Source organism: Mugil cephalus, chromosome 4 (genome assembly GCF_022458985.1).
Source record: "Mugil cephalus isolate CIBA_MC_2020 chromosome 4, CIBA_Mcephalus_1.1, whole genome shotgun sequence".
NCBI classification, from domain to species: domain Eukaryota; kingdom Metazoa; phylum Chordata; class Actinopteri; order Mugiliformes; family Mugilidae; genus Mugil; species Mugil cephalus.
The window spans coordinates 2,036,807-2,056,988 of NC_061773.1; the positions used below are offsets into that span (position 1 = coordinate 2,036,807).

Genomic DNA, 20,182 nt, shown 5'->3' on the forward strand with positions numbered 1-20,182 from the left:
TGTGCTGTTTCCATCAATGAGTGTCATTGCTATGAGGTGGTGGTGCCTGGTAGGTGGGTGGTACATGTCTAAGTAACATCCACACGAATACCAGGTCCAAACGTTTCCCAGCTGAACATTAAAATGTCACAAGATGTGCAATGTTACCTCTCCTGACAGTTAATCTTGTGGCTGATTGGTGTAATTGTAACCTTTAACTCAAAAGCTGTCTAACCAAAGAAAAATGTCCCCACAATGTAGGTATTCCATGAAAAATTGCCCCATCACAATAAGACATAACATATACATTGACATAATCAATTTCGTGTCCTCACTTTGCACAAACGCACCGATTACGCACCGATGGTGACAAAAAACACTGGTCCTCAGAAAGATAGCTGTACAAGAACACTTACGCGCACGCGCGCACACACACACGCACACACACATTATCCCATTAAGCAGACGAATATCAGCACGTGGCCTCCACGTCACATGAATATCAGCACCTTGGACAGCAGCCACATTCGGCTCACCGCCTACACCGGATGGATGGATGTATGGATGGATGGATGGAGCTTAGTTCCTCAGCTGCACGGAGGGAGGGTGCTTAAGGCATACAGACTAAGAAGTTTGTGTTTTCAGCTGACGTGCCTGCAGACCATTCTGAAAATCAAGTTTCAGTCTGAGGATTATGACGAGAAAGGACGCGCGTCACCACTATCTTCCACGTGAAGTGTCACTTCATTGTCCCAGTGCATCCATGAGGATGAGGATGATGATGGTGGTGGTGAGCGGCTGTTTTTAGTACCCTAGAAGGGACAGTCTGCTGGCGGCTCGTTTTGGGTTTGCAGGAATCCGTATCTGGCATCCTCTCTCGCTCTTCCTGATTTGTGGCGCAGGGATGGTTGGGAACATAAGTGTCATCACAAGTTGTGCAGCGAAACGGATTTTTATTGTTCGTCATATTTTTTTTTTATGTTTCCCTACTTCAGTCTTGAAGATATAAGACTGCTGGACTGTAACTTTGTAAGGACTTGCTGAAGGTGCTGGATATACCGACCAAAAAAACACAGGCTACAGCGAAGAACAAGAGCCACGAGAACCAGTAGCGAAATGATGCACCGCGAGACAACAAAGGATGCACCTCGTGTAACTCGGTCTCCCCAGTAGGTAAATGAGAAACTCCAATATAAATCGGATTTGACTTAGTTCTTAATAGGATTTATTATCAACCCCTCTCTGACTCCCGCACTCTCTTTCCGCCTGAACAATAAAACATGTTGTGCCAAACCTCGGAGCTCCCGCTGATTTAAAGCGTCATCTGAGGACCACGTTTGAACCCGAGGATAACAGAGCAAACAGCCGGGCTGGGGATGTTGGAGAGGATACAGCTGCGCCCCTCGGACTTTAATGTTGGTGCCTTACAGTGCCTGGCTCTCAGACTCCATTGAATCCCGAAAGAAAACGCCTCTATCCATGAAAAATAATCCCTCCCTATTGGCTGGACCGCGGTGCACATGCTATAACAACAGGATATGCAAAGAGCTATGGGCTGATCTAATAGCCTATCATATTTTTCCCATGCTTTTTTTTTTCAATATTGTGATTAGAAGGGTATGAACTGTGAATCTGATGGTTCAAATACACAATTGTAATAATCATAATCATAATAATAATGGAGAAGGATCTGTCACAGTGGTTAAACTGATGGCTGTTTTGTTTCTCACAGCAGTTGAGTCTGTGTAGTAAAGCAGCTGAAGAATGTTTAAGTATCAGATTCGAATGCTTTTCAATGAACTCAAAGTGTTACTACTGATGCGCTCTGGATCAAGCAGGACTAACACAGGCACAGACACTCAGACCAGGATGAGGGGGCTCACCTTAGGAGGCTGCACTTGGCCACAGCTCAGTTGCTCTCGCCAGGACGACGAGGAGGAATATTATGGCTCAGACACTCGGCCACGCAGCCTGGCATTTGAGGACAAAGAAGAAGAAGACAAATCCCAAGAAGGAGGCCTGGATGCTGCCTCCCTCCCGAGTCTCTCCGAGAGCGGGATGCGATCACCGCAGTGCCGGATCTGCTTCCAGGGCCCAGAGAAGGTAAAGTTAGGAAATGAAGGTATTCATTGGGTTTAACTCTGTGTGACTGAATCTCATCTGGAGCGGTTTAATAAGTTGCCTGCTCATGGGCACTTCATGAGGGCAGTTGCTGCTGGGTTTATGGGACCTCAAAACATTAAAAGACAAATATCTGCTGGAAAACAATCAGTTTAGGATATTATACAAAATATACAGTACACACTACCAGTCAAAAGTTTGGTCACACTTTCTCATTCAATTCACTGAGAAAGTATGTCCAAACTTCTGAGTGATAATGCAAACGCAACACCTGGGACATAGTTTTAGTGGGTTTTAAGAGTCAAGAGAAGCTGAGACGTCTCAACATTTACTTTCAAGAACAGGCCAAGCTCCAAAAATCTTTTACATTGCCCCAAATGCAACTCAACGGCCAGCAGTTCAGTCTGAGATTGGTCTGTGTGATGTCTCTCCGGACCGCTAACCTCGAGCGGAGACACGGAGCATGGCAGAGGACTGAGAACTATTTTGGCAAGTGACAGCACTCGACTCGACATGTCACTCAAGTGACTTCAGCCAACTCCCTGCGGGCCCACAAAAGGCTTCATAACAACATTCCCACACATGCACCAGGACCTGTAGACAGACTTTGATGTGTGAAACCAGTGACAGTTCCCCTTAAACAAAGACAACAAAGAAAAGATGAGGATATCACTCATCAAAATCTACTACTTATCTAAGTACTGAGTGTATTGAGTCTGCCCTGGGTCTGCAAACTAAAAAATCTAGAGTGACTAAAACTGAACATAGGAAATTCATCTTTCACTCGGAATTTGAAAATGGCAGTGGACAGAGAGAGGGCACCAGTTAAGAAAACGCTGGGGAAAGTGAACAAATGAAGTCCTCAATGTAACAGATTCAGTGTCCAAAAAAAAAGAAAGCAAGGAAGAAGAATGGTTTTCCGACATAAAAGTGCTTATTTGCACTCATTATCATTCAATTGAGTGAATGCATCATGTGTCCAACCTTGCTCAGAGACTCTTTAGTAGAAAGTGTTACTGCAGGGATCGAACCTGCGATCAATCCTTTAGGTCACACAAAGTACGGCTGAAGTCTTAACAACAGAAAGACATCACCCTTGTCTGTAGTGTGGAGGTCCGAGCACATCAAAGTCTAATGGAGGAAATCAACCTTGAAGAGACAGGCTTAGCAGGGAAGTTTTTGTTTCCCCTCCAGATACCGGACTAATTAAAGACCCAGTACATCACCTAAAGTCAGACAGAAAATAAAGTGAGATGTACAACAGTGTTGTCAGTCTGAAGGGCCTCGGGGAGCCTCACACTGACAACAAAAACCTACGCTAGACATCCCATGATTTCTTTTGAGGCTTCAGAACGTGACATGAGAAAAGCAAACTGTAGTCAGACGAAGTTATTAAGCAGCAGTGGATACTGCTCATAATGAGCGCATGTCTTGAATGCTGGCAGCTCAAGATGTAAAAGTGTTCTTTGTGCTGTTGAGGACAGTTGATGCTATGCACAAAATGCATCAACCACTCATATTTTCAACTCAACGCGTAACCGCGTTCATCTCACATTATGCTTGAAATATCTTGACAATGATGAGGTGCGTTTGCTTGTATACCCTAATTAGCTGTAATTAAATGTGGATCAAATGCCAGACACTTTCCTTGGGAAATGTCTCGGATAGGAAGCTCATTATTGAGGATCTCATCCTAAACATTGATCTGATTTTATATCGTTGTAAATCTCTTGATGTTATAATATAGTGCTCTAGAGAATGTCCATGAAAAAAAAAAGATTCTACAAGTAAATATCATGCTATAAATGTCATTGCACTCAACAATACAAATAGCATTGTATGTATACCTAGACATAATAAAAAAAAAAAAAAAAATAATAATAATAATAATGCGTTATCATAGACACTCAAAGCGCTTACAGGCCGATACATTATTACAGTCACACCCTGGTGGTGGTAAACTACGTCAGTAGTCACAGCTGCTCTGGGGCACACTCATGAAAACGTGACTGGCAGTCCACGCCAATGGCCTCCCCAACCACGAAACATCACTCTCTTGCAGTCAGACGCCAGTGGATACATACTTGGAGCAAGGTGGGCTAAGTGTCTTCCCCAAGGACACAACAAACGATATTGGACGAGTGCTCTATCTCCTGAGCTACTGCCGCTGTGGACCTCTAGAGAATGAACACTTGGAATAATATTGGGTTGTGCTGATAATTCACAGAGTTCATCTGATGTCCTTATTACAAGAAATGATTTCAAAGACATGACAGCAGCACAGCGACGCTGGTGAAAGTTGTTCAAAGTATAACATGACAGTGAAGCAGAGTGAGGTGCTACAGACAAGATGGAGAGTCAATAACATCCTAGATGAATCAGAAAAGAGAGGCTACAGGACCCTGTTACCAATGATGGGGGCTGTCCAACAAAACAAAACAAACAAAAAAAAAAAACAAACACAGAAAATGCCTACATTACTGCAGAGAAGTAGATCTATGTTGCTAAACTGAATATTCCCTGTAAAACAGACCGGCGGACACAGTCTCAGAACATGTCAATCTCTGAACCAGGAAAGCTCAGTTGACCCGAGGATCATAGACTAGAGATTAGTTAGCTGTCACGTTTAAACTCTGATAAAACCAAATGCAGTTTATCATCAAGTATATAGTTATGGCGATGAATTCACTGTAAAATAATGACTTTTATCATATTCTGAGCCACAATAATAAAACCTCTGACAAGAGATGTAAATAACATTGAGGATCTCGTGACAGTACAATGTTCTGCTAGTAAACTGTGGGACCTGGTATTAATGTGGATGTCACTTAGACATCTACCACCACCTAGAACAGACCAGACACCCCCACCCCATAGCAATGACACTCCTTGATGGCAGCAGCCATCCCCAGCAGGATGCAGCCTGACACACACCGGGCCTTTAGATTTACTAGATCCCAAACTGATCAAGTATCTGTGGGATGATCCACAGAGGCCCCTCCCCTCAACCCATAGGACCCAAAGCCCCCACTAACAACATCCTGTTACCAGACATCACAGGACACCCTCAGAAGACCCATGTCCATTCTCTGATGAGGCACAACTGTTTAGACGCTCAAGGGAGACCTACACAATATTAGGAAGGTAGTCATAATGCATGATTGGTGTATAATATATATTATAATTAATGGCAGTTTGTCCTAATTATTGATATTATTTTATATGATGAGGTTTAGTAACCCTTACAACCCTTTCACTGTGAAGTTTAAAGCAAAATAACGAACCAACATTGGGGACAGGATTGTTTTCTGACAGTCGTTAAATCAAACTCAATCTGTCATGCAGCTGTGTTTTGCGTCCTGCAGGGGGAGCTGTTGAGCCCGTGTCGCTGTAATGGCTCTGTGCGCTGCACTCACCACTCCTGCCTTATCCGCTGGATCAGTGAGAGGGGCTCCTGGAGCTGTGAGCTCTGCTACTTCAAGTACGAGGTCCTAGCCATCAGCACCAAAAACCCGCTGCAGGTACAGTCTGTGTACTGAGTGCTGTACCCATCTGTCTTTAATGTCCCCTATGGAAAACTGTGGAAGTGATATGAATACAGTGCTTAACGTTAGGCTTTATGGCAGTGGGCCAGGCGTAAACTTTACTTTGCCAGATTTTGGCACAGTGATCACATTTGGGGTCATTGATCTTAAAGTTAATGTGGTGATGTACAGTAGAGGTCATGCAGTGTTGCCATAGAGACATTATGAGTGACTTTGTCCAGGTCCCTTGCACTGACATCCGACACAGATATTTATACTGTTTTATGATAAAAATGGAGAAGAGGTAAAAGATAGGGTTCTCATAGGAAGATGCGCGTTCATGGCAACCCCCCCCCAGCCATGTTAAGGAGACTAGTGGCAAGACATGAGTCAATTAATTTCAAAGGGAAATTATTTCCACCACATAATAAGTAAATACTGTGCCCATTATTCACTAGAAACATGTCTAAAGAGCATAGTGACAAACTCATCAGGAGACATAAGCATGACACGTTTCTTGAAGCCTCAAAACAGATCATGGCACGTGTGGGACAGGCTTTTGTTGTCAGACGAACTCAGACTAATAATGCTCTTGCACATGTCATTTTATTTTCTGTCTGACTTTAGTAAGGTCTGACAAAACAGCTGTTCCCTCTGGAAATAACTAAGATAATACTGCCATAATTATAGTTATTATGGTTACTATAGTTAACGGCTGCTTAAGATTTCTCTTGGACATCACATGTAATATGTTAATAAGCTCCTTAGTGTGGAAACTGAAACCTCAGTGCCTGCAGGTGTTTTTCAGTCAGCCGAGGCCTTTTAACTACCTTTCTCCTCAGGAGTCCATTGGTAGCTGTTGATATCCTACCTTTTCCACATCTACTTAGTGTAGCCACAGTGCCTTTAAGTTTGAAGTTGCGAACGATGCTTCCGACTGTATTTCTAAGGCCATTCAGTGCCTTTGTTAGGATTTTGTATCTTTTTAGGTATCTAGGTGTGCAGTGCATGCATAAGTAAGATCCACTGGACTGAACACTAGGTTCAAAAGTTTCTCAGCAGAACACTGAATTGTCCCAAGATGGTCAATGTTATTCACTTCTCCTGTCAGTGGTCATAAAGTTGTAGCTGGTCAGTGTTTGTCAGCATTCTGATGTCTCCGTGATTTCAACCTCTAAAGACTTGACGTGAGGACAGAGAAGCTGGATTCCTTCAAAGAAGCAACAGAGGGTTTCAACAGTTAAAATACAATTACCATTATAACACTATACATAGCCTACTAATGAAATGATCAAAGACATGATGATAATGATGAAGAGCATGTGTTTTTCCAATACATCCTACATCAGAAAAGCACCACAAAGAGAAGTGTGTTTAGTTTTGTTATGGTTTTATTCTTAAATTCACTTTCAAACTTGCGACACAAGCACTGTGACTGATTCTTCTCTGAAATCACTGAAGCCATTTAGGAATTGTGAGTTGACATGAAGAAGCATGGTGTTTTTCAGCGCTACAGCAACAAATTGATTTTGGCAGAAACAAACGATGCACTATAATCTCACATTACCAGGAAGCATTTTGCAATTTTTTTCCAGTTTCAGTAATTTTGTTTTTGTTGTTGTGTGTTTCTCTCTGTCCTTGTCCAGTGGCAGGCCATCTCTCTGACTGTGATTGAAAAGGTGCAGATTGCGGCCATTATCCTGGGCTCTCTGTTCCTCATCGCAAGTATTTCCTGGTTGGTGTGGTCCTCTCTCAGTCCATCGGCCAAATGGCAGCGACAAGACCTGCTCTTCCAGATATGCTACGGCATGTACGGCTTCATGGACATAGTTTGTATAGGTAAGACACACATACTTACTGAATATCAACAAATCTAGTCACAGATATTTAGCGGTGACTTTTCTGCTGTTACAGATCTTTGGTAATTACTATAGGGGCTATACCGATAGTGTTCATCCTCGTCATCAGTGCAAATTAATTGAGTATTTGCACAAAAAGTTTTTTACAAAGTGTATCAAGAAGAACGTGCATCAGTTAAGTCATGTACATCTAAGCTGACTGCATGACTCTGTGGGCGTAGACTCAGACAGACTCTATTGATACACAAGGGAAACTGTTTGGTCACAGTAGCTCAGTTGCAGACAAAAAGAAAAATAATAATTAAAGAACAATTAATAAAAAAGAAAAGTAGGCGTAAGTCAGTTAATAATTAAATTATAATGAAATAAAATAAAATAGATAGATAGATAGATAGATAGATAGATAGATAGATAGATAGATAGATAGATAGATAGATAGATAGATAGATAGATAGATAGATAGATAGATAGATAGATAGATAGATAGATGCTTTATTAATACCAAACTGGGAAATTTCACATAAAATCAAAATCATAAAATAATAATAATGAATGAATGAAAGAAAATTGTTTTAAAATTAAACATGAATTGCATGTATTCATTAAAACCTTTGAGAGTGACCCAAAGTAAATAATAAACGAGAACAATGAGCGTCTTTGCTGCCTTTTTATTTGTTTTGTGAAGAGATTTTCATCATGTGTTTTTCACAACCACAAACAAGCCTGGTACATTTAATCTTTTTATTTTTGAGAACTTATAGTTCGTATTAACTCTGTGCCCTCTGTTCCTCTTAGAGTTTTCTGATTCCTGCTGAACAAACAAGTGTTTGTCTGTATGTAACCCTATTAACCCATGTGCTTTACAACCAGGGCTTATAATCCACGAAGGATCATCTGTTTACCGGATCTTCAAGCGCTGGCAGGCTGTGAACCAGCAGTGGAAAGTACTGAATTATGAAAAGGCAAAGGACTTAGGGGACCCCATCAGCTCCTGCAGTAAAGGCGCTGGTCATGTTGAAAGGGACTCTCCTCACATTGTTACAGATGGCAGCAGCAGGACAAGTCGGCACATCAGGACTATTCTCCACCACCACTGTGGCTACACTATTTTGCATATCCTCAGCCAGCTAAGACCCAACAGCCTGAACAGGACCAACCATGAGGTGGTCATGAGAGTGACCACTGTATGAGGTTTGCAGACTAAAGTGCTACAATGTGTAAGGTGCTGATTGGGGCCATTCAAACACTGCCATGAACTTTGAGACATCCTATTTGTGATCTGATTCTCCCTGAACTCAAGACAGCGAGAATTATTTATTACTGAGACTTGAGAAAAGGAGAACACGTATTACCTTAGTCTTTAAGCATAAAAACTGTGAAATAATGAATTTTTTTTTTCTTTTTTTTTTGTACCACCATGACAAATGATTCCAATGATTTACTTTCTGAAGATGAAATAACACTTATATAAAACTCCACCACCACACCTGATTTCTACATCGCCATGATGTGGTTGTTTTGTGCTATTCTAACATGAAACAGCACCGATGATTCAGACATTTAGAAAGACCAGTCATACTTTAAATGTGGCACAGTTGGTTACAATACACAGAATTCATGTTTTGTAATAAAGATTTGATTAAACTGCACAGAAAGGTTTGTGTTTTTTTTCATCTATTAGGAAACACATTTAACACTACTGCAAGGAAACTATTGCAGGAAAGTTGTTTGAAAATACATGATTCTTATACCAAGGTAATTCACTTGAATGAGTTAGCACATCCCTGACAGGCTGATGAGAAGGATAGTAGATGACTTTGACAGCATACAGAGGAAACTGCAGGAATCAGGAGATATAATAGTCACACGGTCAGTTTTATACTTTAGATAATCAGTCAAACGGATTTGTGTTTTGCCATACAAGTGAACATGGACCACATGAGTTAGAAAATTACTAATGACAGCTAGTGTATTTCCATTTCATATATTTTAATGCTTCTCTCTTTAAAATTGAAATTATTTCGCTTACACACATTTGGATACTGCTAATAAATTGTAGATTTCTTTAAAGGTCTTCATTTTTGTTATTATTATTATTAGTAGTAGTAGTAGTATTATTTTGTTTGTTTGTTTGTTTCCCCCCAATAAAGGCATGTTAAAAAAAGAACATGCATCACTTGGAAACTACCAAACCAACTGTCTTCCTTTAGGAATGACTTTAAGATTAGCTTTTGTATAACAGTGCTAAATAAATACGAGTTCGTTTGTCTTTATCGGTTTATTTTTTATGTATTTTATAAAGACATATTTGCCCTGATTTCATTCACATCAACCATAATGATTAGTCCGTGGAACAATTATTTTTAAACTAATGCGGTACATGTTAGAAATGAAAACAAAAATAAGCCAGAATAAAACCACTGTATTAGTCGAATGGAACTACGAACAATACGTCTAAATATGGTTTGCTAATCCAATAAACTGCCCAACACCTCTGTTTCAGATGGTGTCAACAAACCTGGCAACTCGGCCAGACGCTTTGTGATGACGTAGAAACTCCGCGACTCACAAACGCTGGTAAACTAAGTAGAAACAAGCGTGACTCTCTCAAAGTGGCTATCAGACGTGGACACTGGTGTTCATTTAATATTTCGTGGACAGACTAAATATCGTCGGGGGTAACGTCTCTAATTTGAACCGAACATGAGTTCGTCGTTGCCGCAGAAGCGTTACTACAGACAGCGAGCCCATTCAAACCCGATGGCTCACCACACGTTTGAATAGTGAGTACTGCCCATGTGTCTGAGTTTAATACATTATAGCACGATGATCATTTGATTTTATTCTAGTACCTGATAGGGTTCAAAGTAGAAGTTGACAAATAACATGTTGACAATGTCATTAGCCAAACAAAACAAAACAAACATAGTGTAAACAAAAGTTTTTAGTGGCCTACAACTTAACATTCTACTCAAACATCTTCATTCACAGTAGTACAATGTACTGTTCCTACATTATGATAAATAATCCACAGGATTGAATCCTCAGCATTTTTTAAAGACACTAATTCTACAGCAGGTGATCATTTGATTGAAACTTGTATTCCTGTCTGTTCCTCCTCCCTCCTCAGTCCTCTGTGTCCAGAGGAAATGGACTGGTCCAAGCTGTATCCACACTTCTTTACTGGCAACACATCAGAGAAAGAGAGCCCTCGTGTTGAGTTTGCAGACATAGGATGTGGATACGGGGGGCTTTTAGGTAGTTGCACCATTGATCTGACCCCTAACAGTCATCACTGTCTTGCTCTACATTAACTGCATGTTTCTGTCTTCATGGCTCCTTACCTTCTCTCCACTCTAGTGGAGTTATCTCCACTTTTCCCAGATAAACTCATGCTGGGTTTGGAGATCCGGGTGAAGGTGTCAGATTATGTTCGGGATCGAATCCAGTCGCTGCGTACCTCTGAGCCGGGGAGCTACCAGAACATTGCCTGCCTTCGCAGCAATGCCATGAAGTACCTCCCAAACTTCTTTTCTAAAGGACAGGTGGGTTTGCATCTGAGCATTTGCTGCTGTTTGACGACACATTAGATGAGACAGGTGTGTTCGCTCCTACCTGGATGCTGGAGTAGAATGTATTTGCGATTTCTGTGCACAAAGCATTGCCAAAAAAAAACCATGGCTGCCTCCAGTTTTGCTTTACTTGTCTATGAACGACAAATTCATATCAACAGGCATATAGCTTACTCAACTGAACAAAAAAATAAAAACGCAAAAATAAAAATAATCAAACGACATTTTCTAATGTTATTAGATATTTAACAGAAGAAAGATTAAATTGTTTATGTTAAATTGTGCTGAGTACACATGACATGAAACCCCCCTTGACTTTTTTCCCAGTCGTAGTTCGGCAGCATTCATTCTCTCACTAATGAGAAATCCATGAATATTTTGCTTTTGGAAAGATAACTATGAGTGGAAGTTAATCATGCAGTGTGTAGGATGACTTAGTGGCATCCAGTGATGAGATTACTGGCTCCTCCCATATGAATGCCCCCCTCTCTCCCTTCCGTTACTTAGTGTGTAGGATAACCTATGGCGGCTGCCACTCATCTCTACTATCAGTGTTTGATTTGTCTGTGACAGTGCTATTTGTACAGGAGAAACACACCACATACAATGAAAGAAAATTGTGTGCTGCCTGTGTAGATAGAAAGGCTAATTCTTAGCAGACAGCTAAATGATACATATATATACAGTAATGAAACTATAATCAGAAATAATATATTCAGTGTCTGCAAAAAGATCCTGAGTCCTACGTCTTGACTGTTGGTTTCACTGTGACTGACATTATTTCTGATGTGGCTGATTTTATTACGTACAGATTTAGACTCATTTCACGTTACATTTTCATTTAATGTTTTCTGTAGCGTAAAGAACACAAAAAATGTAAGCTTATGCATGCACTGCAGTTTAATAATGATGCACTCATTTCAAACATCTTCCTCCACACTTAAGATTTGATCCTAAAATCTGGAAATAATATGGCAAGTAAACACTCTTTCATTGGTGTAACTCAGTTCAGACTGGTTCATGCACTAACTCTGTGCGGGACAAGTTTATCTTTAAATTTTGAAACGGTGCTGCACAAGCATCCTGAGCACAGACAGGACCAGATAGATCTAAATTGATGGAGAACGAACGGGTCATTCCCCAACTATGAACCAGAATCAGTGACCTGGTTTCTCTCTGTAATCCCCAGAGCTCTCCTTGAACACTTTTAAGCTACTTTACCAGTTACCTTGAAAGCTGTTGGACTGCTGAAGTGTATTTATTTTATTTTCTGTGAGCAGCGAGCTATTCATCTGCAGGCAGAAAATAATGATCTGCTTGATAAAATGAGACCACCAGGAGTAACATTTGTTTTGATATCAACTGTAAGAACCCTAGAGTTAAAATAACCACAGAATGTATGGGAAGGTCATGGCATTCAGCATTTGTTTATAACTGAGAGAGCTGTTGATAAAAGTATGTTTCCATATTGGAGGCTGTGGTTTGCAGCAGTAGACATGTTACATTTCTTACACCATTTCAGCATGAGTTTAACATTATAACAGACATGAAGATGGGATCGAGTGCAGGACGGTTATATTAGAATGGTTTTATTTTAACTGGTGTATCTAATGGCGTGGCAATTGAGCCTATATACTGTATAACATTACATTTAATGCATTTACAGTTTTACAACTGAAAAAAAATAACAACTAAAAATGCAATATACAATACATGGATTTAGATCGCATATAAAAAGATATCATTGTGCAAAGTATACATGGCAAAGCCTTGAATGTTCTATCCATGATCTGCAGCTATGTCAGTGATCACATGACTGGTTTGTACAGAGCCATTTTTTATGTATGTTTCTATATAAGTTTTAATCTACTGTTTTTCTGGTGTTGGTCCATTTATCTCTTGCCACAAATCCTTTTTGCTAAATCCAGCTGAGCAGTCACCTCTGACTTATACTGATTATCAGATATTTTTTGTAAAGTGTGTGTAATTGTTTAATGACATGTACAAAAGTTCTGTAGTTCATTACTAGCTCATACAACGTAGCGGAAATAATCCTGAATGAAAGCTGACAGTGTGGCTAGGGGTAACAAGAACACAAAAGCCAAATGTTTCTGACTAACAAGCGAATTACCTTCCACATGTTTAACATATGGCCTGAATTAATCTTTACAGATTGCTCAATAAATCTAAGGATTTCACAACAATGGGGTCATTGACTGACACACAAGGCATCGCATCAGCTGAGCATAGAGCAGCGCAAGACGCCATTTATCCGTTCCAGTTATTTGCAGTAATCTATGACTTGTTGAAACTCGCATTAGATTACACAGTGGGGCTTAGTGTACCAGGGTTAATTTAGGTACCCTTGATTTATTAAAAAAGAAAAAAGAAAAAAAAAAAACAGACAACTCACCTCACTTGCCCCGAGCGGGTATAAAGTCAGAAATGAGCACAAGGGAGTGATTTCTGTAACACATGTGGCAGATTTATGGAATCATATTATATAGGTGTTTCATATAGAAGCATATACGTTGATGTCATCTTTTTATGTGTTCGTATGGTATTTCGAGTCTTTTTATGTTGTGTGACTGTGGCTTTGTGCCAAGCTGAGGTTTGGGGTGTTTGGGAGGATCTCTGCATAGTTTGAACACAGGTTGAGAGCTTGACTTTTTTTTTGCACTAAATCATTCATAAGCTCACATAGGCGACGACTTTAAACTGTTTTACTGCATGCAAAGACAACAAAGGCGTTCTGATTCTGATTAATTTACCTGGATGAACACTGTAGCTGCGTCTTGCTTTGGTCTTAGTTGTCTTTGTTAGCACAGGTTTTCAGAGTTAGAAGAATTAAGAGAAGACCACCCACTCGTTCTTCATAAATTTCACCCCGATCCTTCTCGCATGCTTGACTTGTTTCTAGTGTCGAAGCAGCATATTCGAAAGACCTTTTTTTTTTTTTCCCTTAGTATGTTTTGTAAGCTAAAATAATTCCAAGTGTCAAGGTTTTTCCATCTGCCATCAGCATTGATGGAGGGCCCTGAGGCTGCAGCCGTCCCCGGTGATTATCCCCACATCTTTCTGTCTATACCTGACATTATTTATTTTAACTAATAAAAAGTGACTGGAATTACATTTTTTAATATATCAGCCAGACTAATGTCAATGGAGTCTGCACTTGTGCATTTGTCAAAGACAGAGACATGGGGAGCTTTATGGAACAAAAAAAAATAATAAGTCAAGGAGGGAAATTCCACTTTTCTAATCCACAACGCTTAACAGGCAACCGCATATAATTATGGTGGCTGCATTTAGATCAGATGCAGAGACATTTCTTCTCTTTTTGGTCTGTAGAGGATTTTATTTTAAATTGATACAGTCTACACCCGATCACTCATAAAACAAGATTACAAGATTATTTTAATTTACCTTTTTTTTCTTTTCTTTTTTTTTTTTGCTATGTGTTGTTATGTGCTGGAATGACATCAAGTAATGATGAGAGTTTAAAGGAAAACACTTTTCTGAATGCAATCTTTCTCTCTTTCTCTTTTTTTTTTTTATCTTTCAGCTCAGTAAGATGTTCTTCCTCTTCCCAGACCCTCACTTCAAAAAGACCAAGCACAAGTGGAGGATCATTAGTCCCACTTTGTTGGCAGAGTATGCCTATACACTGAGAGTTGGGGTATGTATACAAGTGACACTTGTTCTCACTAGCAATGAAATGATAAATAAGTTGACAGATAAATTTTTATAACCATCTCTGTCATTTTAAAACTCTGACTTTAACCTCTCAAATGCAAGCATGACTTTGTTGACAGTTCTATAGAGAAGCATTTGTATATTAATTTAAAAAAAATTGTATTTTAATATATGATACTTGTATATAACTTGTGTTGTATTTCCCCTATGTACCCCTGTCTATCCCAACCGTAAAATATGGACAATGTGTCCCCACTTTCTTCCATTGGCCAAAGTGACACCAGTATCCCAGGGATATGGATGCCTCCATCTTGAGAGTTTGAACTCGCCTCCCCCACTTCCCCCAGACTCCTTCCTGTCTTTCATTTGCACTCTGTTCTACCTCCACCAGTCACAAAAAAATGTTGGATTATACACTATACTTATTTATTGATTTATTTTTTCCTACAGGACCGCTTCATGGGGCGGTTTGCCCTCATAACTAATAGTTATCATGATGTCACATATGTAGCTAAAATAACTAAAATTAAATCTGTCAAAAAAATGGACACTTGACTATGAATTGGCATTATATTAACTACCTAAAGTGACTGAAACCATCCTTGAAAAAAAAAAAAAATTGATGTGTGTTTTAGTGTTTTAGTTCAGGCCAAGTTCATCAACTAACATGGAGGAGATGGCGCTTATGATGTATATTGCAGCCAGTCACCAGGGGGAGCTCTACTTGCTTTGTCCATCTTCATACATTCTATGAAGTCTATGGTCCCAGCAATGACAAAAAAAAAAGTAGTATGTAGGTATTCTTAATGGTATTTTTTAGACATTAGGAAAACTGTGAAAACGTTGACTCATCCTGCACTAAAGGTCATCTAATAATCTTATATCCAATTAAAAAGATTCTTGAATTTTCATGTCCCTCGCTCAAGTCTATTCTCTTAACCAGTGACATTTGGCTTTCAGCTCTGCTGCAGGTTTACAGAAAAAATGTAAATATTTCACTTTCATCATCATTCTGTTCTTATTGTCTGTAAAAATTTAGGTGTGGTTATAACCAGGATAAGGACCTGGATGCACAAAAGCAAATGAATGTAAACTAGTATGTAACTCTCCATACCAGTAGGTGGCAGTAGTCTGTGTCCAGAAGAGCTTGGACCAGCAAGGAAGTTGAGGAGAGCTACAAACTGGGCTTTCCCGTATAATGCTGATACAGTCTTTTGATCAGATGTCCATGTTTGTGAAAAAATATTTGCAAACTGGAAAACAAAGAACACTATAGACCACCTACAGAGGCGGGACACATCTCAAAAGGTACGCCCTCGGACGCTCACCGACACCAACCAACCTTCAGTTGCGGTGTCATGGCTCATACGCCCATTCAGTCCTCCAGTGAATAGTTACAACTGTAATACAAAGTTGGAGATATTCATTCAAAATAAATTACAGAGCACACAGTCATTGCAGTGAAGGAACCTGTCAGCTCTGTGGCTCATTCATTTATGTGATTTTTGTGGGCGATGTTACATATACACATATACATATGCAAATAAGAACTTTGCCTCTACTCCTTTCCCCTAAAAAAAACTCTTCCGCAGTGGAAAATAACTGTGCCATTTCTTCAGCTTCTTTTATCAGTCGACTGAGCAGAAATCCATGAATTCACTGAAATAAAGTTGAGCAACCAGTGTGGCCTGCAGCTGGTTGACGTCTGTACACACCCAGCTGCCGTCTGTCAGAGCTGTCCAAGCAGCAGTGGGACCCTTGAAGAGGGCGCGAACACTGATGGAGGTCGCAGGAACAATGGAGGGATTGTGTCTAAATTTGTCTTTATCGTTTTTCCTCCGGTGTGTGTGTGTGCATCGATGCATTTGCGCACTGCATATGTTGTGTGTGCCTGCAAGCCCTGCAAGGGCCCTCAGCACTGGCACATGGCCAAAACTGTGCTGGTGGGCGGGCAGGTTGTCAGGAATATGCTCAATTATAGAGGCAGTTCCATACCAAAATTTACCCAAGTTTTTTTTTTTTTTTAAATACTAACTATCTTTTATATCTAAATTGTTGCCAGACTACACCAGAAACAGTAAACAGTGGTGATTAATGTGTCTCTCAACCTCATCCTGTCTTCTCTGGGGGGGGGGCGGGGGGGGACCATACGTGCGGACACTCACTGGTGTGGAAATCTGTGCCATTGCTGTTTTCTAAGAAATCCTTGTTCTAGTAATTTTATCTCCAAAGTAAACTCCACTGACACAGGTGATTCACCTCTGTGTTGACTGTACGTTATTTTTATCTCGCTCTAAAGGTGATAAAACCACTTAACTCAGGATCTGAAATGACTGTTTAAAGACCTTTTTTTTTTTTTTGTCTTAACACCTCAATGCTTTTTTTTCCGTTCATGTCAGGGTTTGGTGTATACCATCACAGATGTGGAGGAAGTCCACCTCTGGATGGTGAAGCACTTCACAGAACATCCACTGTTCACACGTGTCTCGGAGGAAGAACTGGTACGTGGAGCTTTTCATCCCTGTGTTTACAGGTCACGGACACTTGGTTATTCATTTGCTCATGAGAGGAAAAGACGTCTTAATTAGGATAAGAAGAAACTGTAGTTTTCTGATTTTGAAAAAGTCTGTTTTTTCAAAAAAGTTTTGTGTGCACTCCACCCCATAGCAATGACACTCCTTGATGGCAGCAGCCATCCCCAGCATGACGCAGCCTGACACAGAAACGCTTTAGGAACAACTCAAAAAACAGCACAAAGAACAGTACAAGGTGTTGACCTGGCCTCCAAATTCACTAGATCCCAAACTGATCAAGTATCTGTGGGATGATCCACAGAGGCCCCTCCCCTCAACCCATAGGATCCAAAGACCCCCACTAACAACGTTCTGTTACCAGACACCACAGGACACCCTCAGAAGACCCATGTCTATTCTCTGATCAGTTTACAATGGAGACCTACACAATATTAGGATGGTGATCATAATGTCTCTGTATACGTTGAAACATGGCCCATTATTGAATTCAATTAGCATGTTACTAGACTCATGTTTTTTTTTAACTTTGGACACATCCAAGCTAATAGTTTCTCCTATTTTCAGTCTTTATGCTATGCTATGCTATGCTATGCTATGCTGAGCTAATCATGTTAAATCTTCTATTCTAGCAACATAAAGTCAATATGGACAGATTTAAAAGTGGTCATGTGAGTTTCCACAAATGTTGCAGTAAAAAACACTGAGGAAAAAAAAACTTGTGTGCATTGCGTCCCTTTAAGTGATTCACTATTTTTATTACCTTATTTTGGCAGGCTGATGATGTCATCATAAGTCGTCTGGGTACGTGTACAGAAGAAGGAAAGAAAGTGCAGAGAAATGGAGGGAAGAACTTCCTTGCAGTTTTCCGGAGGGTCGAGGATTCGCATTGAGACCAAACAGTCTGGACTAAACTGAAACGGTCATATGCAGTCACCGAAACACAGCAGATGACCTGTAGGTTCAGTCGATGAACAGTGATGTTTTTATTTTTGTATTGATGATTTTTTTTTTTTTTGTGCCTTCTTTTCCCCATAATTTATCATTTTCATTCCTCAGCTCACACGGAACAGCATCAGAGGAGAAATCATAAAAGGATTTCTATTCAGGATAGATTCATGAAGTGCTTTGTGAAGCTTTCTTTTTCTTTTTTTTAATACATTTGAATATTTTTTTAATGATCTTCTTCTCTTTTTGCCAAACTCAAGTTTAGTTTTGGATTTCCTGTAAAACTGTGAAGTCTTAGTAAAAACAAAAATTTAAAACTAAACCAAAATTGAAAATTCAATCATTTTTTGCTCATTATACGTGAAGTTACGATACTATTAACAGTTTACAGCTTTCTTTCTTTTTAACCTAAGATTTAAAAAGGTTGTTATTATATTACCTCATGAAACTGGGCCGCAGAGTTTTGTTTTAGTTTTAAAAACCTAAATGAAATGCCTAAACTGTTTATGTAATGTTAAAACTACTCAGTTTAATATGCAGTGAAGATTGCCAACAGTCCACATCTGGCTTGTTTGCTTGGGGTCATCATCTGGTTTAAAGTTATAATTGCCCCATGCAGTGCAGAGCATTCAAATTCAGTCATATGGAGTTTAAGGTAGAACCTGTTTTGGCTGAGAAAATAAAAATGTAATGATGGTAATTTTGTTTAAAGTCACTTTTAGATTACTTAACAATTCTCCTGGGTGCAATTAAACCTAATTTACTCATAAAAAACACAAATTAACCACAACTGGTGTTAATCAAATACTAAAACAACTATTATTATTATACTGAGAAGTTCAAATCAAAGGCATCTCTAACCTTAACGGTAGCTTTCTGTGTTGGTTTTACCATTTTTAGTTGTATGTTACAGGTCGGTACTTTAGTCTGTCAGGAGTTTGCAAACGGGACGGAGCAAGTTTGAAGGCCTTTGTCTGCTGCAGGCTGTGGTGATTATGAACAGGATAGCACATGCCAAAATTGAAACATAGACACTGGGAACTTTTTTTGTTTTGTTTTTTTTTCCACGATAATTAGAAATCATTTCACTTCTGAACCTACAAATCCGTCAATGAATCCCTTTTCCAAATTATAACATATAGTACCAGCTAATTCATGTCTTTTTAATAAAATTTTCAGTGAATTACATAAACATGTGCCTAGTATTCAAAGATCTTGATTACATCTGAATGTACCTGACAGAATGGGATTTTTACCAGTCTGGTACAGCGTGTTCTTATTTGAACATGTAGGGTACAGTCCATCTGTGAACATGTGTTTAACATACATGTGAAACACACGCCTAGTCTGACACAAAAGTGTTTGCTCAGTCCCCAGACGGCGAGCATGTCCTCTCCCAAACTACAGCAGCCTATGATTAAATACTTAAAGCTTTCAATAATGTCGCAATCTCTATATGGTCACCTTTAGCAGGTACCTTTTTTTAGATAAACCATGGAACTTGGCCTTCAGAGTCACCAGGAAGTGGAAACAGTGACATTGTCAGTAACAGGATGTCTCTCCTACCTTCATGAGAAGACAAAGAAGAAAAAAAAGCTAGCCAGGGAGGCTCTAGAGAGGCCGACAATAGCATCTATTAGGTCTTGCAAATCTTTTCAAAAACCTATATCCAGTCTTCCATGATGATGTATTGTTTCACCCTAAATTATAAAAAGGTATCCTTGGTACAAAAGCAACACAGCATTTCAGCAAAAATTATGCCACGCCCTCTCTGAAGCATGGAGATCACAGTATCATGTGTTTGAGATGCATGTCTTTGGCTGGAACTGAATCGCAAATAGCTCCAAGTACCAGTACCAGTCACTTTCGGCAGAATAGTAATAATCCAAAGCACACATTCGACTCAACAACAGAATGTCTTGAGCAATTAAATATCAGTGTTATGGATATAA

At 39.7% G+C, this 20,182-nt stretch overlaps 2 protein-coding genes across 3 annotated transcripts; both read left to right on the forward strand.

Moving 5' to 3' along the window:
• Nucleotides 1-532: 532 nt before the first annotated feature.
• LOC125006190 (E3 ubiquitin-protein ligase MARCHF9-like) lies at nucleotides 533-8,867 on the forward strand. 2 transcript variants are annotated; one of them, XM_047582006.1, is made up of 4 exons: nucleotides 533-2,082; nucleotides 5,466-5,621; nucleotides 7,271-7,463; nucleotides 8,354-8,867. In XM_047582006.1, exons 1-4 carry the CDS (start codon nucleotides 1,744-1,746, stop codon nucleotides 8,671-8,673), a joined length of 1,008 nt encoding a protein of 335 aa, XP_047437962.1. In that variant the 5' UTR covers nucleotides 533-1,743; the 3' UTR covers nucleotides 8,674-8,867. The 2 variants fall into 2 exon arrangements, with proteins under 2 accessions (XP_047437962.1, XP_047437963.1); XM_047582007.1 differs by lacking the exon at nucleotides 5,466-5,621.
• Nucleotides 8,868-10,038: 1,171 nt separating this feature from the next.
• Nucleotides 10,039-19,418, forward strand: mettl1 (methyltransferase 1, tRNA methylguanosine). The gene is made up of 6 exons (XM_047581857.1): nucleotides 10,039-10,266; nucleotides 10,614-10,741; nucleotides 10,844-11,028; nucleotides 14,621-14,734; nucleotides 17,151-17,252; nucleotides 18,059-19,418. The coding sequence occupies exons 1-6, from the start codon at nucleotides 10,187-10,189 to the stop codon at nucleotides 18,173-18,175; spliced, it is 726 nt and encodes a 241-aa protein (XP_047437813.1). The 5' UTR covers nucleotides 10,039-10,186; the 3' UTR covers nucleotides 18,176-19,418.
• Nucleotides 19,419-20,182: the final 764 nt, after the last annotated feature.

What these genes read in the sequence shown, in the direction of transcription:
- LOC125006190 (XM_047582006.1), top strand. Translation starts at nt 1,744, where the DNA reads ATGTTTAAGTATCAGATTCGAATGCTTTTCAATGAACTCAAAGTGTTA. An exon ending in GCTTCCAGGGCCCAGAGAAG is followed by an intron (nt 2,083 to 5,465) that starts GTAAAGTTAGGA and finishes TGCGTCCTGCAG; the next exon opens with GGGGAGCTGTTGAGCCCGTG. An exon ending in CATGGACATAGTTTGTATAG is followed by an intron (nt 7,464 to 8,353) that starts GTAAGACACACA and finishes CTTTACAACCAG; the next exon opens with GGCTTATAATCCACGAAGGA.
- mettl1 (XM_047581857.1), top strand. Translation starts at nt 10,187, where the DNA reads ATGAGTTCGTCGTTGCCGCAGAAGCGTTACTACAGACAGCGAGCCCAT. An exon ending in TGGATACGGGGGGCTTTTAG is followed by an intron (nt 10,742 to 10,843) that starts GTAGTTGCACCA and finishes TCTCCACTCTAG; the next exon opens with TGGAGTTATCTCCACTTTTC. An exon ending in CCTATACACTGAGAGTTGGG is followed by an intron (nt 14,735 to 17,150) that starts GTATGTATACAA and finishes CGTTCATGTCAG; the next exon opens with GGTTTGGTGTATACCATCAC.